This window comes from Hemitrygon akajei, chromosome 29 (assembly GCF_048418815.1).
Source record: "Hemitrygon akajei chromosome 29, sHemAka1.3, whole genome shotgun sequence".
NCBI lineage: Eukaryota > Metazoa > Chordata > Chondrichthyes > Myliobatiformes > Dasyatidae > Hemitrygon > Hemitrygon akajei.
This window is the reverse complement of record NC_133152.1, coordinates 25,871,949-25,889,392: the sequence shown is the minus strand read 5'-3', so window position 1 is coordinate 25,889,392 and position 17,444 is coordinate 25,871,949. Positions and strand designations below refer to the sequence as shown.

Genomic DNA, 17,444 nt, shown 5'->3' with positions numbered 1-17,444 from the left:
AGTGGATAACGGTCAGGAGAGGGAAGGGCAGGAAACAGAGGCTAGAGAGCACACCTGTGGCTGTACCCCTTGACAATAAGTACTCTTGAGTGAGTACTGTTGGGGTGGGCGGCCTACCTGGGGTAAGCAACAGTGGCTGCACCTCTGGCACAGAGTCTGGCTGTGGCTCAGAAGGGCAGGAAAAGGAAGAGGATGGCAGCAGTGATAGGTGACTGTATGTTTAGGAGGTCAGGTGATTCTGTGAACACAGGAAAGAAGCACAGATGGTAGTTTGCCTCCCAGGTGCCAGGGTCTGATATGTTTCTGATCATGTCCATGATATTCTGAAGTGGGAAGGAGAACAGCCAGAGGTTGTGGTACATATTGGTACCAACGACATAGGCAGGAAAAGGGAGGAGGTCCTGAAAGCAGTCTACAGGGAGCTAGGAAGGAAGTTGAGAAGCAGGACCACGAAGGTAGTAATCTCGGAAATACTGCCTGTGCCACGTGACAGTGAGTATAGGAATAGAGTGAGGTGGAGGATAAACGTGTGGCTGAGGGATTGGAGCAGGGGGCAGGGATTCAGATTTCTGGATCACTGGGACCTATTTTGGGGCAGGAGTGACCTGTGCAAAAAGGATGGGTTGCACTTGATAATCCCAGGGGACCAATATCTTGGTGGGGAGGTTTGCTAAGGCTATTGGGAGAGTTTTAATTTGGGTTGCTTGGGGGGTGGGAACCAAAGTGAAGAGATGAGGAAGAGGCGGTTGGCTCACAAATAAAGAAAGCTTGGAAACGGTGTGAGAGGGAGGAGAGAAGGGATGCGTTCAGACTGATGGTTTGAGATAATGTCTTTTAATGCAAGAAGCATCATGGACAAAGCGGGTGAGCTTAAGAGTGTGGATCAGTTTTGGAGCTATGATGTTGTGGTCATTACAGAGACTTCGATGGCTCAAGGGCAGGAATGGTTACTGAGAGTGCCAGGATTTAGATGTTTCAGAAAGGACAAGGAGGGAGGCAAAAGAGATGGGGGCATGACACTGTTGATGAGGGACAGTGTCACAGCTGTGGAAAAGGAGGAAGACATGGAGGGATTGTCTAGGAGTTTCTGTAGGTAGAAGTTAGGAACAGGAATGGGTCAATAACTCTTCTGACTTTTTTAATAGACCACCCAATAGTAACAGGGACATTGAGGAGCAGATGGGGAAACAGATCCTGGAAAGGTGTAATAATAACAGTTGTCGTGTTAGGAGATTTTAATTTCCCAAATATTGATTGGCATCTCCCTAGAGTGAAGGAGTTAGATCGGGTTGAATTTGTTAGGTGTGTTCAGGAAGGTTTCTTGACACAATATGTAGATAAGCCAACAAGAGGAGAGGCTGTACTTGATCTGGTATTGGGAAATGAACCTGGTCAGGTGTCAGATCTCTCAGTGGGAGAGCATTTTGGAGATAGTGATCACAGTGCTATCTCCTTTACCATAGCATTGGAGAGGGATAGGAACAGACAAGTTAGGAAAGTGTTTAATTGGAGTAAAGGGAAATATGAGGCTATCAGGCAGGAACTTGGAAGCATAAATTGGGAACAGATTTCTCGGAAATGTGCGGAAGAAATGTAGTAAATGTTCAAGGGATATTTGCATGGAGTTCTGCATAGGTACATTCCATTGAGACAGGAAAAGGATGGTAGGGTACAGGAACCACGGTGTACAAAGGCTGTTGTAAATCTAGTCAAGAAGAAAAGAACTTATGAAAGGTTCAAAAAACTAGGTAATGATAGAGATCTAGAAAATTATATAGTTGGCAGGAAGGAGCTTAAGAAAGAAATTAGGAGAGTCCGTTAGGGGCCATGAGAAGGCCTTGGCAGATAGGATTAGGGAAAACCCCAAGGCATTCTACAAATATGTGAAGAGCAAGAGGATAAGACCTGAGAGAATAGGACCAATCAAGTGTGACAGTGGAAAAGTATATATGGAACCGGAGGAGATAGCAAAGGTACTTAATGAGTACTTTGCTTCAGTATTCGCTACGGAAAAGGATCTTGGCAATTATAGGGATGACTTACAGCGGACTGAAAAGCTTGAGAATGTAGATATTAAGGAAGAGGATGTGCTGGAGCATTTGGAAAGCATCAAGTTGGATAAGTCACTGGGACTGGATGAGATGTACCCCAGGCTACTGTGGGAGGCAAGGGAGGAGATTGCTGATCTTTGCATCATCAACGGGGACGGGAGAGGTTCCGGAGGACTGGAGGGTTGAGGATGTCGTTCCATTATTCAAGAAAGGGAGTCGAGACAGCCAGGGAAATTATAGACCACTAGGTTTACTTCAGTAGTTGTTAAGTTGATGGAGAAGATCCTGAGAGGCAGGATTTATGAACATTTAGAGAGGCATAATATGAGTAGGAATAGTCAGCATGGCTTTGTGAAAGGCAGTTGTCTGGCACCAACAATTATTCCATGGTCAAAGTCACTTAGATCACAATTCTTCCATATTCTGTTGTTCGCACTGAACAACATTTGAATCACTTGACAATGTCTGCATGATTTTATGCAGAGTTGATGCCACATGATTGGTTGATTATATGTTTGCATTAAAGAGCAGTTGTGCCTAAAAGTGGCCATCGTGTAAATTTCAACATTTCAGATGATGCATAGTGACATCCTGGCTGCAGATAGCACATCCCCTACAACATAAAACTTAATATTTGTTGGTCCATAATGAGTTATTTCTATTATTTGCTTCGGTAAGTTAATCAGCTCATTTACCCAATTTCTGACTACTTTTAATTGCTTCTGAGACAGCAATGCTTAAACTCAGGGGCGATGTGAACTTTCTGTTTGACTCTTAGCAGTCTCCATGGGTTCATTGGTCAGAATCTATCTGAAGGAGAACTCTTTTCTGTCTGTGGTCTGGCAGTTATAACTGCAGCACAATTTCATGTCAGAGGTTCAGGCACCTCACTCGTTGCTAAGGATGTGTTAAATATCTTTGTTAGGGCCTGTGCACTTTTTGCACTAGCCTTCCACAGGGTCCAAGGGAGCACCTTGTCAGATCCTGGGAATTTATCCACTCTAATTTGCCTCAAGACGGCAAGCACCTCCCTTCTGTAATCTGTACAGGGTCCACGACCTCACTGCTGCATCTATAGATTTTGTGTCTATCTTCAGAATAAATACTTACTATCGCCACCAACTCTTTTGGCTCCACACAGAGAATAGTTCTCTGATCTTCTAGAGGCCAAATTTTGTCCTTGGTATCCTTATGCATTTAATATATCTTTCAAAGCTCTTAGAATTGTTCTTCACCTTGTCTGCTAGAGCAACCTTGTGTCTTCTTAGATGCCTGATTTCCTTCTTAAGTGTTCTCTTGTACTCAAGTACCTCATTTGTTCCTTCCTCCTTAAACCTGCTATGCATATCCTTTATTTTCTCTTAACCAAGGCCTCAATATCTCATGAAAACCAAGGTTCCTTAAACCTGTTATCCTTGGGTTTTATTCTGACAGGAATTTACAAACTCTGTACTCTCAAAATATCACTTCTGATGGCCTTTCACTTAACAAGTACACCTTTGCCAGAAATCAGCCTCCACACTTGCCCGATCCTTTCTGAGACCATCAAAATTGGCCATTCTCTGATTTAGAATCTCACCCCAAGGGCTCACCTATCCTTTTCCATAATTACCTCGAAACTAATAGCATTATGATCACCAGATGCTAAGTGTTCTCCTACACAATCTGCTGTCATCTACCTTGTTTCATTATCTAATAGGAGATCTAGTATCATACTCGCTTTATTTGGGACTTGTATGTACTGATTAAGGGAAATTTACTGAACACAAACTCTTTCCCATCCAGCACTTTTACAGTATGGGAGTCTTGATCAATATGTGGAAAGTTAAAATTGCTTACTATCACAACTTTACATTGCAAGAATCTCCTGTTTGACATTCTGCACTACACTGAGGCCTTTCTTACCGCTTTTGCGGTAAGGTCACATTTTGCTTGCATACTGCACTTGGTCAGATGACAAAGTACTGCATGTCATTCATTTTCAGCAACACAAAATAAAATTTGATTTCTGGTGTGTTGAAATATGGAAAACTGTCTTTAATTCGTAATCCACACTTCAACACCATCTTTGAGCTTCATGTTAATCAAATCCAAGACTTAACAGGTTATCAATAGCCTGCTTAGGGAGGCCTGAAAATTTCAAAGTTGGGCTCTGAGGAGTTTCAAGTTATTTACTTGGAATTGAAATGCTTCCTTCAGGACTTAAACATATACTTTAGGCCAACACTAAATAAGCAGTTCGGTATTACTGTATTGTACAGTGTTTGTGATCAAAGCTTCAGAATCAGAATTGGATTTCATATCACCTGCATATGCCATGAAATTTGACTTTGCAGCAGCAATACAATGCAACACGTAATAACATAGAGAAAACTGTGACTTACGGAAAGTGTATATATATATATATATATATATATATGTGTGTGTGTGTATAACATATATATGAAAAACACATAGTGCAAAAAATAGAAATGAAAATGTAGTGAGGTAATGTTCATGTGTTCAATGTTCATTTAGAAATCAGATGGCAAAGGGGAGAATGCTGTTCCTGAATCATTGAGTGTGTGCCTTCACACTTCTGTTCCTCCTTCCTGATGATAGCAATGAGAAGAGGGCATGTCCTGGGTGATGGGTGGCCTTAATGATGGATGCCACCTTTTTGAGACATTATTCCCTTGATCACCGCCATCCAAATCAGATCATTCCATTGGTGTTCATCTGTAGAATCATATGGAACAAAAGGTTGCGATTCACTCCTTTGATCTTGCAATAGCTGTGTCGAAAAACAAGATACATTATTTTTGTTAATCTGTATCACAATTGTCACTGACTTCAAGGCAATTAGTTCATCCAGTAGATACAGATCAAAAGGCAGACCAAGTTCGAAGTAAATTTTTGCCATCAAATACAGCTCTGAGATCATTTTCTTGTGGGCATACTCAATAAATCTTTAGAATAGTAACGTAACAGAATTAATTCAAGGCCACCCAACTAGGGTGTTCAATCAGAGTGCGGAAGACAACTATGCAAATATAGAGATAAATAAATAGCAATAAATATTGAAGAGTCCTTGAAAGTGAGTCCACTGGTTGTGGGAACATTTCAATGATGGGGCAAGTGACGTTGTCCCCTTTGGTTCAAGAGCATGATGGTTGAGGGCTAATAACTTTTCCTGAATCTGGTGGGTGAGTTCTGAGGCTCTTGTACCTTCTTCCTGATGGCAGCAGCAAGAAGAGAGCATGGCCTGTGTGGTGGGGTTTCTTGATGATGGAAGCTGCTTTCCTGCAACAGCATTTCATGTGGATGTGCTCAGTATGGGAGGGCTTTACCCATGATGGACTGGGCTGTATCCAGTGCTTGTAGGATTTTCCATTCAAGGGCACTTGTATTTCCATACCAGACTGTGGTGCACCCAGTCAATATACTCTGCAATACATACCTGTTGAAGTTTGTCAAAGTTTTAGATGACATGCCAAATCTCTGCAAACTCCTAAGGAAGTAGAAGTGCTGCCATGCTTTCTTTGTAATTGCCCTTTACGGGACAGGTCGTCCGAAGTAAAAACACCTAGTTGCTAACCTTCTAGACCTCTAATTCTCCGATGAAGACTGGCTCATGGATCACTGATATCCTTCTGAAATCTATAATCAGCTTATTGGTCTTGCTAACATTGCATGACGGGTTGTTGTTATGATACCACGCAGCCACATTTTCAGTCACTTTCCTGTATGCTGACTCATCACCACATTTGATTCAGCCTCTGACAATGGTACCATCAGCAAACTTAACCACACAGTCATAAGTGTAAAGCAGGTAGAGCACGGGATTAAACACACAGCCATGTGGTGCACGTCTGCTGATGGAGATTGTGGAGGAGATGTTGTTGCCAATCTGAACTGACTGGGGTGGGTCCACAAGTGAGGAAATCCAGGATCCAATTGCACAAGGTGGTATTGAAGCTAAAGTCTTGGAGTTAATTGATTAGTTTTGAAGGGATGATGGTATTGAATATTGTAGTTGATAAAGAGCATCTTGTGTATGCATCTTTGCTGTCTAGATGTACCAAGATTGAGTGAAGAGTCAATGAGATTGCATCAGTGTGGACCTGTTGCTCTGGTAGGCAAATTAGAGCAGATTTAAGTTGATTGTCTTGCAGAAATTGATGTGTTTCATCAACCTCTCAAAATACTTCATCACTGTGGATGAAGGGCGATAGTCATTTGAGGCACGTAATGATGCTCTTCTTGGGCACTGGTATAATCGAAGGCTGCTTGAAACAAGTGGGTACCCCACACTGCTGAAGTGAGAGTTTAAAGATTTCAGTGAACACAGCCGTGATCAGGACAGGTCTTTGGTACTTGGTCAGATACCCCATCTGGGCCGGATGTTTTTCATGGGTTCACCATCCTGAACGCTGCTTGTATGTTGGTTTCAGAGACTGAAATTACAGGATCATTGGGGGATATGGGAATTCGTGATGGTTCCTCCATGTTTTGATGATCATAGTGAGCATAGAGACATTAAGCTCATCTGGAAGTGAAGCCCTGCTATTTCCTATGCTGCTTTATTTAACTTTGTAAGAGGTGATAGTATTCAACCCTACCACAACTGTCATACATCCTTAGTTGATTCAACTTTGGTCTGGAATTGCCCGAGGGGTGGCATTTCCAGAGGTCGTATCTGGACCTCTTGTAGTTTTCTTGATCACCAGATTTGAGCGCCTTTGTCTGGCTCTCAACAGAATTTGGATCTTATCGTTCATCCAGGGTGTCTGGTTGGGGAAGACTCTGAATGAATTTGTGGGGACACACTCATCTACAGCTGATTTGAGAAAGTCCGTTACAGCCATGATGTATTCATTCAGGTCTCTGTATAAGTACTTGAACATGCCCAGTCCAATGACTCAGAAGTAATCCTGTAACCGCTTCTCTGCCTCTCACAACCACCTCTTTGTTGTCCTAATCTCTGGAGCTTCATTCTTTAGCCTCTGCTCGTATGCAGGTAGGAGAGGGACAACCAAGTGATCAGATTTCCAGAAATATGCTCTGGGCATGGAACAATAGGCCTTCCTTATCTTAGTATAGCAGTGGTCTAATGTATTGGGACCCCTGGTGCTGCAGGTTATATGCTGATTGGTGATTTAGCAGGGTCTCCACATATGATTTGAAATGCGTTTGGATGGGCTGTTTCTTGTTAGGAGAAGGCATCATGCAGTACTGTGGGCTCTTGATTATAGTTGGCTGCTGGTATATAATCTGTGGTCAAAGTGACAGATGAGAACTACCCGGGAAAATAGAATGGACGGCTTTTGACCATTAGGTGTTCCAAGTTGGGGGAACACAAGTTTGACAAAACTGCCACATTGGAATATCATCAAGAGTTTATTATGAAACATTCACCTCCTCCTTTTGCCTTTTTCAAATCAGCAGTTCGGTCCATTCTGTGAATCATCAAGCCTTCGGGTCTCATTGCTGTATCTGGTGTGCCCAGAGAAAGCCACCTCTCGGTCATACATAGAATACAAAAGGATCTCATTTCTCTCCAATAAAGCAATCTTGTCCTCAGTTTAGTTCTCTGGTGACTGCACATTTGCCAGCAAGATGCTGGTTAGAGGAGGCCTCATTCCACTGTGTTTCAGCCTGGCTTGTAGTCCCGTCCCCAGTGCCTCACTTTCAGCCACGACGATGAACCTTTGTCCTCTTAAACATGCAGTAACTGCCTGGTCTGCTGAGTCATGAGATCTGTAGTTCATGAAGTTGATTTAAAAGTACATTGCTTAGAGGGAAGTTACATCCTGCAGATTGCAGTAAGAATAGGTTGAAAAGGGTATATTTTAAAGAATATTTAGGACAATTGTATTCAGCCCACAGAATGTTGCTAGTGATCGCTGGCGCCATCATTCTTCCACATTGTTATCCTGATTCACTCAGCTCCACATAGTATAATGATCCTGATACAGACATGGGTGGAAGTGTTAACTGCAAGGGATCTGAGTAGCTTTTCTGACATCAGTGTGACCATTAATGACATTAATGCACCCAGGAAGCTCAGCAAACTTCTTGATGGAGGCCATTGGGAGATCTGAGGAATGTTTAGGATTGCACACTTTGAAAGTGCTCTCTTACTATGACTTCTAAACAAGTTCACCCTAACTGAATCCTTTTGACTTGAAACGTTACTTTTGTTTCTCTTTCTAGGTGCTTGGCTGTCTTGTTGATTATACCCAGCACTTCTATTTTTATCTGAATTGCTCTACTATAAATCTTTCTTTGATGGATTCATAGGTACTTGTGTTAATTTAAAGCTTCTGATTGACTTGTTTTGCATTTCAGTGAGAAGGAGATTCTACATCATGAGAAACATTATGAGCCATTCTACTCATCATTTGTGGCTTTGTCTGCACATTACATATCAACAGTCTGTGCACAAAGTGAGTATTCCTGATCAAATTAATATCATAAAAGCCCTTTTGATAGAGAATTGTAATGATTGTCAGAGTAGAAGCACCAGAATCCTTCAGGTTTAAGCCATTCTGGCTTTAAACCCCAGAGAAAGATTTGGAGGATTATCTGCATCTTGAAATATGGAAGTGTTCTGATAAGTTTAAAAATAAAGTCAAGGTAGTCTAAGGTTGCAACACATTAACAATTTTTTTTAGCTTCTGATTATATTTTGAATGACCCTTTTGTTTATACGTATATTACCATATCTTACATCATATCACTGAATTATGCAGCACGAGAGGAGGTCATTTGCCCTATACTGCCTTTGCTGACTCTGTGAAAGACCTACCCAGTTTGTCCTGTTCAAGCATCTCCTATGTCAAAAGTTTCTAGAATTATCCTTTCCAGTTAAATTTGTAAAGTAAAATATTTCATGTTTTGAAAACTTTATTTTACTAATTACCAACTTTTCCAACATTTCTAGTTCCTAGGAATCAATTACTATCTGTTGCTGCTGCATGTAAAGTCCTGATAGAATTCTCATTGATGCGTCTTGAGAATCCAGATGAAGCATGTGCTGTTTCACAGGTAATTGCTTAACACTCAGATTGGTTGTAAATGTAAAGAGTTCTCTGGTGAATATTTATTATCCAATGAAGTTAAATCATTTTTCTAATTTGTCTTCTTGCATGCTTGTATATAGTTTTCTCATAGGTATCTGGTAAGTAACCTATTGTATTGATGATGGCTTTATTACCTTTCCTGGGGATCATCTAGAAAGGTCACCAAGAGTTCCGATCTGCACCAATAAAGTCAGCTGGTTGTTTATTTCACTGCAGTGAATAGAACCGTGCGGTGTGAAGTGATCACATTTAAAAGTACTTGATTGTCCTTTAGGATGTCCTGAGTGCATCATAAGATCCAAATAGTTTTAATTATCTGGGGGCATTTTTGATTTATAAATCGTGGGGCAAAGAAGGATGGACATGTCTGAAGGTTTTAAGTACAGATTTTCCTGCAAAAGCAAGTTTCAACAGAAATTGATAGCATTTTTGTTAAGTATCAAAGAAAAGGAAACAAAAAAGAAGCTACATTGGTTGGAGATCAGCTGTAATCTACTTTTACTGGCTTATAAAGCCCTTCCCCATTCCCATTCCCATTCTTAGTGCCTTATTTGTCTTGACAAAATTCCTCTTCTTGCTGCTTTTAGAAGATACCTTAACATTTATGTTTTGCAGTGTTTTTGGCTACTACCTCGAATTCTTTCTTACTTAGGGCAACCAGTGACCATTGGTGTTTATTGCTATTTTCAAAATGTATTCATGAATGTACATAAGTGTGTGTATATATCTTCAGCACATCTTTTATATCAACCAACTTCCATAAATTTCAATATTATTTTTCTGAAGTAATAAGAATAAAAAAGCACAGTAATCTTGAAAGGGCTTAACTGAATAGAAAGGTTTGTTCAAAAATGTTTTGCTGTAAAGTATGCATTTTTCTACTTTTCAGCTCTTATTTTGTTGTCACACTTCTTCCTCAGAAACACTTGATCCTCTTGATCAAGGGCCTTTGCACTGGCTGCAGCCGACTGGACAGGACTGAGATAATTACTTTCACAGCGATGATGAAGTCAGCCAAACTGCCGAAGACAGTGAAGACTCTCTCAGATGGTACGCCTTTGATTGTGAATCTCAATTCATTTTCTTGTTACTGTTACTCAATTTTACATAATCCTTGGTGCTCAGAGGTTATTGACGGTTTGTTATGCTTAACTTCTATGTATAACTTTCTTTACTTAGTGGAGGATCAAAAAGAGCCTGTCTCTCCATTGACACCCGAACTACGACAAAAGGAGGTACAAATGAATTTCTTGAACCAGTTGACTTCCGTTTTCAACCCAGATGTGTCGACCTCATCTGCTCCTCCTCCTGTGGCTCAGGTAAATGAACTCTGTACCTTTTGAGCAAGGCTTTATTAAGATTCATAAATTAATAGGATATTATGACAAAAATCAGATTTTTTTGTAGTGCAATACTGTATTATTAATGAGGAGAGTAGCAACAGATACCATGAGAAAATTCTAAATGATAGGTGATTCAGAATGCATTTATGTAAGGAAATTTGCCAAATTGTTTCTGATCAAGATATTTATTTTAGGGAATATGAGTTCTGTTTTTTTTTGTCATAAATGTTGGGGGAACAGCCTTTTTTTTTAAAGCAGTTACAGATGATGTACAGTGTGGCAAGCCCTCTTCTGGATAGGAATAGAAAGAAACTACAGTGGATTCTGTTAATTGGGCCATATTCAGGGCTGCCGTTTATTTGGGACAATTCTTTTAAAAAAAAAAGGAAAACTAAATAAGAAATTAGCCAGGATTTATTTGGGAAACGATCCCACTTAATTCAGACAGGAGGTTTTCAAACAGTTTCTAAGTAGAGTCAGTCAGATGACCATTAAGACACTATACTGTGATTGGAGCAAACAGTTTTTAAACAGCTTTTAATTTTTAAACTGCAAGCTGTGATTTTTGTCACTGATAGTTGCCAAGAAATAAGAGGTAAGGCAATTCAGAACTGTTTTGCTCACTGTAGTTCATTCGGGCTTGGAGATGCCGGAAATGGCTGGGATTGAGAATGAAATGATTTAATTACTTCAACAAGTTAGGAACTACAAAGAATTTGAAGGTATTGCCTATCATATTGAACATTACAGTGAAAATGAGGATTTGCAGGATGCAATCATTGAAAGCATTATTCGAGGGCAGTCCATCATCTGCTCTAGGTGTCTGTGCTGATTTTGTTTGTTTATAATCAATCAGAAGAACATGGCAGCATACATTGGATGATTTCCTCTATCAATAACTTATTAGGAACTAATACAATTTTATAGTACTGTAGTGCTATAAGTATTGTAATTTGTTCTGTATTTCATTTAAATACATAATTTGTTACTCCATTTGTGTTTGTACCTTTTTAACTGTTTCCATGAAGCTTAGTCTAATTGGGTGCAGCTTAATTTGGCCAGAATGTACTGGTCACGTTGTATTCCAGTTAACCAGAATCACCTGTTTTCTGCTCAATAAACCTGTTTTGTCACTCAATCATATGATGGCTAATTTGTATTTTAATTTTATTCGCCTGTTTCTTCACATTCAGAGTTTCCATAATTAATTTGGGAAGAGTACCTTTGGAGTTACCTGCATTATTCTTTTGAATAGTTAAATTGACCAATTTATTGGAAGTTATTGCTGAGTTATTGATGTTGTGATTTGGATTTTACCTACTGGAAGTTGTTTATTAAATACTCAGGCTCTTTTTTTTAGACTGTCATTTTCTGTCAGTTAAGCCTGGATGTGAACCTAAATTGAAGGTGAAAATACATTGATTCTGAACAACTTTGTGAATCCTTCACAAAAATACTTATTTCCATCTGGAAAATACCGTAGATTCCGGACTACAGAGCGCACCTGATTAAAAGCCGCTGGCTCTAATTTTAGAAATAAAATCAATTTTTTACTTGTAAAGGCCGCACCGGATTTTAGGCCGCACCGGATTTTCGGCCGCAGGTGTCCCACGTTGTAATATGAGATATTTACACAGAAAGATATTACACGTGAGGATTTTTTAACTTTTAATTAAATCCATATGGTAACAAAAACAAATACATATTGCAAATGCTTTTTTTCGAACCGTGCCTGTAACGCGGCTACTTTTAAATATACGTTGCGTATACTTCTTTACTGAACAACATTCCAATATCTCCTAACGACTGGTAAAAAATATATATACTGCAGCCTACCAGGAAAAGTTATTGATCGCCTTTAACTTAAAAGCAGCGTTTTCGCTCCGCCGCTCCCCCCCGCCGTCCCGTTTATCGCAAACCGGTATCCCACAAGACGCGGCGAAACCGGGTGTGACGTCATAGCATCCCGCGATGTAGTACAGAAAACAAATATAGTTAAAACTCTTCTAACTTTAACTAGAAAATGAATTACTAAGCGAAAATATTATAAACTAAATAACTGCCATAAAGGCAGCACAATGCTTTTCTTCGAGTGTTTTCCATGTTGATGAGGGTGAGTACAAATGACTGATTTACAATAATTTAATTGTGAAAGTGCGCTTGATTTATCGTACAATTTCATTGGACCTCTGTGAACTACTCATCAATTTTATTGGTCTACTGTTACGAGGCAAAATGTTTTTGGCGGCATGAAAAAAACCATGTATTAGACGCTCTGTATTAAAGACCGCAGAGTTCAAAGCTGTTCAAAATGTGGGAAAAAAGTAGCGGCTTAAAATCCGGAATCTACGGTACTTTCTTTTATCATGCTGTGCTTTGACCATGTGTAATTGTTTCTGCAAATGATTAGAATAGGCATATGAAAATATGATATGTAAGATACTATGGTTGACCTGGTGGGGAATGAAACACCTACATAGTCCGGTATGACTGAACAGCTTGTTTTCTTAATGTGAATTTTGTGTACCTTTTTTAATTGGTCAGGTGGATGGAGAAAATGTTGAACAGACAGCAGCAGACCAAGTAACTGTTACTAAGATGAAAAATGCATTTATTGCTCAGAATGTCTCCAGTTTACAAGCATTGGGTGAGTTTAACTGTGAAATCCTCATAATGAAGAGAGCTGCGCTCAGAATTTTTTCTTTAAAGCAAATTGAATTGTTTGTGTGATAAGTATGACTACTGATCTTGTATAAATGTGATAATGTCTAATAAACATTGTATATAGCCGGTTAATTGGGGTCCTTAGCTTAAGTAAAAATTATTTTCAATTGGTTACATCGGAATGAGAGTAGGCCACTTTGATCAGTGAATTTGTTTGTCATTCTGTAAGATTGTGGCTGAATTGTGACCTAGTTTGTCATAGAGTAAAGATTATGACCTGAGTTCATCCACATTCATAAAAACAAGGCCAGGATTATAGTTTTTAAACCTGTGTTGATTAAATAATGATTACCGGGTACTTAGATTTAAGATGATGTCTCAGCCAACGAAATCAATTGTCTGTCTGTATTTTGTGACCTTGTGTGTATTTGTAAACTTGCTGTTATTTGTGAAATCATACTTTTGAAGTATATATTTTGAGTGACTAGCTAGAGTTAGATTGTGGGATTGATGCATTTTGACACATGGGTGGAGAAACATAATAGGTAATTTAGTGAAGAGTACAATTGCTAGGTGAGACTGGAGGTAGAAGTGAGTGACTGACAGCCAGTAGCTTAATGAGAACCTATTAGGATTACACTTAAAAGAAAGTAGTGCAGTAATATATATTTTTTCTCATTTGGTTTACGGTTCATTTGCTATGCTAGATTTTAATTCTGTATGCAGGTTCTTTGTCTGGTCATTGTATTTAACTCAAATGTTAAAAGAAATATGTTGATTTCCCTTGTCATTTTGTAGGAGGCTCTGAGAAGCTATTACGTGTCTGCTTAAACCTTCCCTACTTCCTGCGATACATCAATCGTTTCCAGGATGCTGTTTCTGCAAACTCCTTTTTCATTATGCCTGCTACTGTTGCAGATGCAACTGCAGTACGAAATGGGTGAGTTACAGACAGTCAAAGTTTAACTTGTAGGTGTGACTTTTAACCTTCCTGCAATTGGTTAAAAAGTGTTGCTTGATGTGAAGTACATTAAAGATTTTTACTTTTTTGAGATACATAAATCAGGACCAGGTTTAATATCACTGGCATATGTTGAGAAATTTATTAACTTTATGACAGTAGTACAATGAAGTATATGATAAATAAATATAGAGGAAAAAACTGAGTTACATCAAATATATATTCAAAAATATATACATCAAAAAAAATATATGTCTATTAAATAGTTATGTTGAAATAATAGTGCAAAAAATAGAAATGAAAAAGTAATGAGGTAGTGTTCATGGGTTCAATGTCCTTTTAGAAATCGGATGGCGGGAGAAAGAAGCTGTTCCTGAATGTGCCTTTAGGCTTCTGTACCCACTTCCCAAAGGTAACAGGATGTAAAAAGAGCATGCCCTGGGTGGTGGGGGTCCTTAATGATTGACACCACCTTCCTAAGCCAGTGCTCCTTGAAGATGTTTTGGATACTATCGAGGCTAGCACCTATGATGGAGCTGACTATTTTACAAGTTTCTGCAACTTACTTCTATCTTGTGCAGTAGACCCCCCCCCCCCCCCCCCAATACCAGATGGTGATGCAGCCAGTCAGAATGTTCTCCATGGTACATTTGTTGAAGTTTACGAGTGTTTTGGTTTACAAACCAAATCTCTTCAAGGTCCTAATGAAATCTAGCTGCTGTCTTCTCTTTATAGCTGCATTTATAGTTGCATGCAGGTTGGGTCCTTTGGAGATATTGATACCCAGGAACTTAAAATTTCTCATTCTCTCCAATTCTGATCTCCTGAGGATTGGTTTGTGTTCCCTCATCTTATGCTTTCTGAAGTCCACAATCGGCTCTTTGGGCTGATGTTGAATGCCAGGTTGTTGCTTCAATACCACTCAGCTAACTGGTACATCTCAGTCCTGTACGCCTTTCATCATTATCTGAAATTCTGGCAACACAGTCATGGGTATAGAAAGAGTACAGCAGTGGGCCAAGCACGTATCTCTCTGGTGCGCCACTTGATTGTAAGCGAGATGGAGATGTTATTTTCAGTCCACTCAGATTGTGGTTTTCTGGTTAGGAAGTCAAGGATCCATTTGCGGAGGGAGGTACTAATTACTAATGAATGGGTCCTGTTACTTTGCTCTGGTGAAAACTTGACAGATCTTTTCAAACATTAATGTGTTTTTTTAAAATTTCTATTGCACAATGTTTTCTAAATATTTTCTTTCATTACTGTTGCTGTTTCCTCAGATTCCATTCCTTGGTTATTGATGTTACTATGGCACTGGACACACTCTCTCTGCCTGTTCTTGAACCTCTGACTCCTGAAAGACTACAGGATGTAACTATATTGGCTTTGAGTTGTTTATATGCAGGTGTGTATGAGAACAAGTGGAGCACCCTTTCAGAGTTTGCAATGAATACGTACTTTAAATGTCATAATATGAACTGTGAATTGGGAGTTCACATAACCATAATATGGACTGGGAGAAAAAGTGCTAAAACTTGTTATTCATCCTTTGACAAGTTGATTACATTGAGCATTGGTTATTTTGGTATCTATTTTATCGCTTTTGTTCAGTTCTCATTCAAGTTGGAATCGCAGAATAGTTACACACAGAAAGCTGTTAAGTCCATCATATCCATGCCGTCTCTTTACCAGAGCATCTGAACAGTTCCATCACACCGTGCCTTTTCCTGTGTCTTTCAAGTTTTCTCCCACTATATACACCCTATCCTCGTTATATGCGGGGGATACGTTCCTCGCAGTCAACGTATAACATGAGATTGCATAGTGCGAATAATTATTTAAATGCAGAAAATAGGGATGCATTCCAGAGAGCTTCCTAAATATGCTTTATCTGTAATTTATTCACATTTTCATACCAATACAACACAAAAGCAGTACCACAAGGCACATTCGTATTATATTTCATCAATTTAAGGTAATATTCAATGTAATAAATCATAGAAAGTTAACATACTAAGGTGCATAGTACTCACCAACAGTGGCAGGTGTGTTTGCTCTGGGAGATGAGTGGTTGTTGTGGTGTCGGGGAGCTTTACATGGATAAGGTGCATGGATGGTTGTGGTCGTCAGGATTATATCAAGCACAGCAAGGGGTGAAGGAAGACTCATAGAACTGCTGGCACCGGTTTGAAGAAAATGGTGAGGGTTGTTTGCTTGGCAGCATTTTGTTTTTCAGCATAAATTTGCTTGTAAGGAAGAAGGGTTGACGGCAGAGAACGACTGAAATGCTGACTCCGTTCTAAACTTGGGTCCATGTCCATCGCCATTTGTGCCAAGTGTTCCGACTTTCACCATTCCCTCACCGTTGGTAACCTACCGGGATTTTCAAAATCGTCTGTTGCTTGCAGCATCTGAGAGATAGTTCGCCGTAAAAAAAAATTACGCCTTGAATGTGGATCACACCTTGGTCGAGTGGTTGAATCAGCGATGTTGTGTTAGGTGGCAGGAAATGCATTGTTATGTTAGGATGAATGCTGTCCAAATGTTTAGGATGGGCTGGTACATTGTCAAGCAACAGAAGAACTTCAAAGGCAAGATTCTGTTTCTGGTAGTAGCGCCCCAGAGCTGTATTACCTTCAGCTGATGCCGCGTTGTTTATAATTTCCAACTTTTTATCAAGTGTTAAAGCAGTTCTCTGCCGTTCAGCTGATGGCCCAGGTCATGACATCGGATGCTTAGGAGGCATAGTTAAATATTTCAAGCACAAAATCACTGTACCGTGTTGGTTTGGCCTGCTGAGTCCCTCCAGCATTTTGTGTGGGTTACCACATAAATAATTGCGAGGGAAGGAAGAAGTACAAGGTGATAGGTGAAACCGGGAGAGGAGGAATGGGTGAAGTAAAGAGCTGGGAAGTTGGTTGGTAAAAAAGATAAAGGGCTGGTGAAGGGGGAATCTGATAGGAAAGGACAGCAGACCATGGAAGAAAGGTAAGGGGGAGGAGCACCAGTAAGAGGTGATGGGCAGGTAAGGAGATAAGGTGAGAGAGGGAAACAGGAACAAGGAAGGTGAAAAGAGAGGGACGGGAGGCAATTACCAGAAGTTCAAGACATCAATGTTCATGCCTTCAGTTTGAAGGGCACCCAGATGGAAATTAAGATGTTGCTCCTCCAACCTGAGTGTGGCCTCATCACGGCAGCAGACACATGGGAATGGGAAGTAGAATTGAAATGGGTGGCCACCGGGAGATCCCGCTCTGTGACAGACAGAGCGAATGTGTTTCTATTTGCCTTGTACTTGCAATCTCCAATCCTTGACCCTCTATTGACTCTATCCAGATTTCATTATTTTACCTACTTCTGT

At 39.9% G+C, this 17,444-nt stretch overlaps 1 protein-coding gene across 5 annotated transcripts in view; it reads left to right on the top strand.

The window, feature by feature from the left end:
- Window positions 1–17,444, top strand: part of ubr4 (ubiquitin protein ligase E3 component n-recognin 4) — a 203,341-nt gene that overhangs the window by 9,759 nt on the left and 176,138 nt on the right. For all 5 annotated transcript variants that reach the window (XM_073031943.1, XM_073031941.1, XM_073031942.1 and 2 more), the window contains exons 2-8: window positions 8,382–8,479; window positions 8,977–9,080; window positions 10,036–10,165; window positions 10,295–10,434; window positions 13,003–13,105; window positions 13,921–14,062; window positions 15,364–15,488. In XM_073031943.1, coding sequence (XP_072888044.1) covers window positions 8,382–8,479; window positions 8,977–9,080; window positions 10,036–10,165; window positions 10,295–10,434; window positions 13,003–13,105; window positions 13,921–14,062; window positions 15,364–15,488 — 842 coding nt within the window. The remainder of the gene's footprint in view (window positions 1–8,381; window positions 8,480–8,976; window positions 9,081–10,035; window positions 10,166–10,294; window positions 10,435–13,002; window positions 13,106–13,920; window positions 14,063–15,363; window positions 15,489–17,444) is intronic.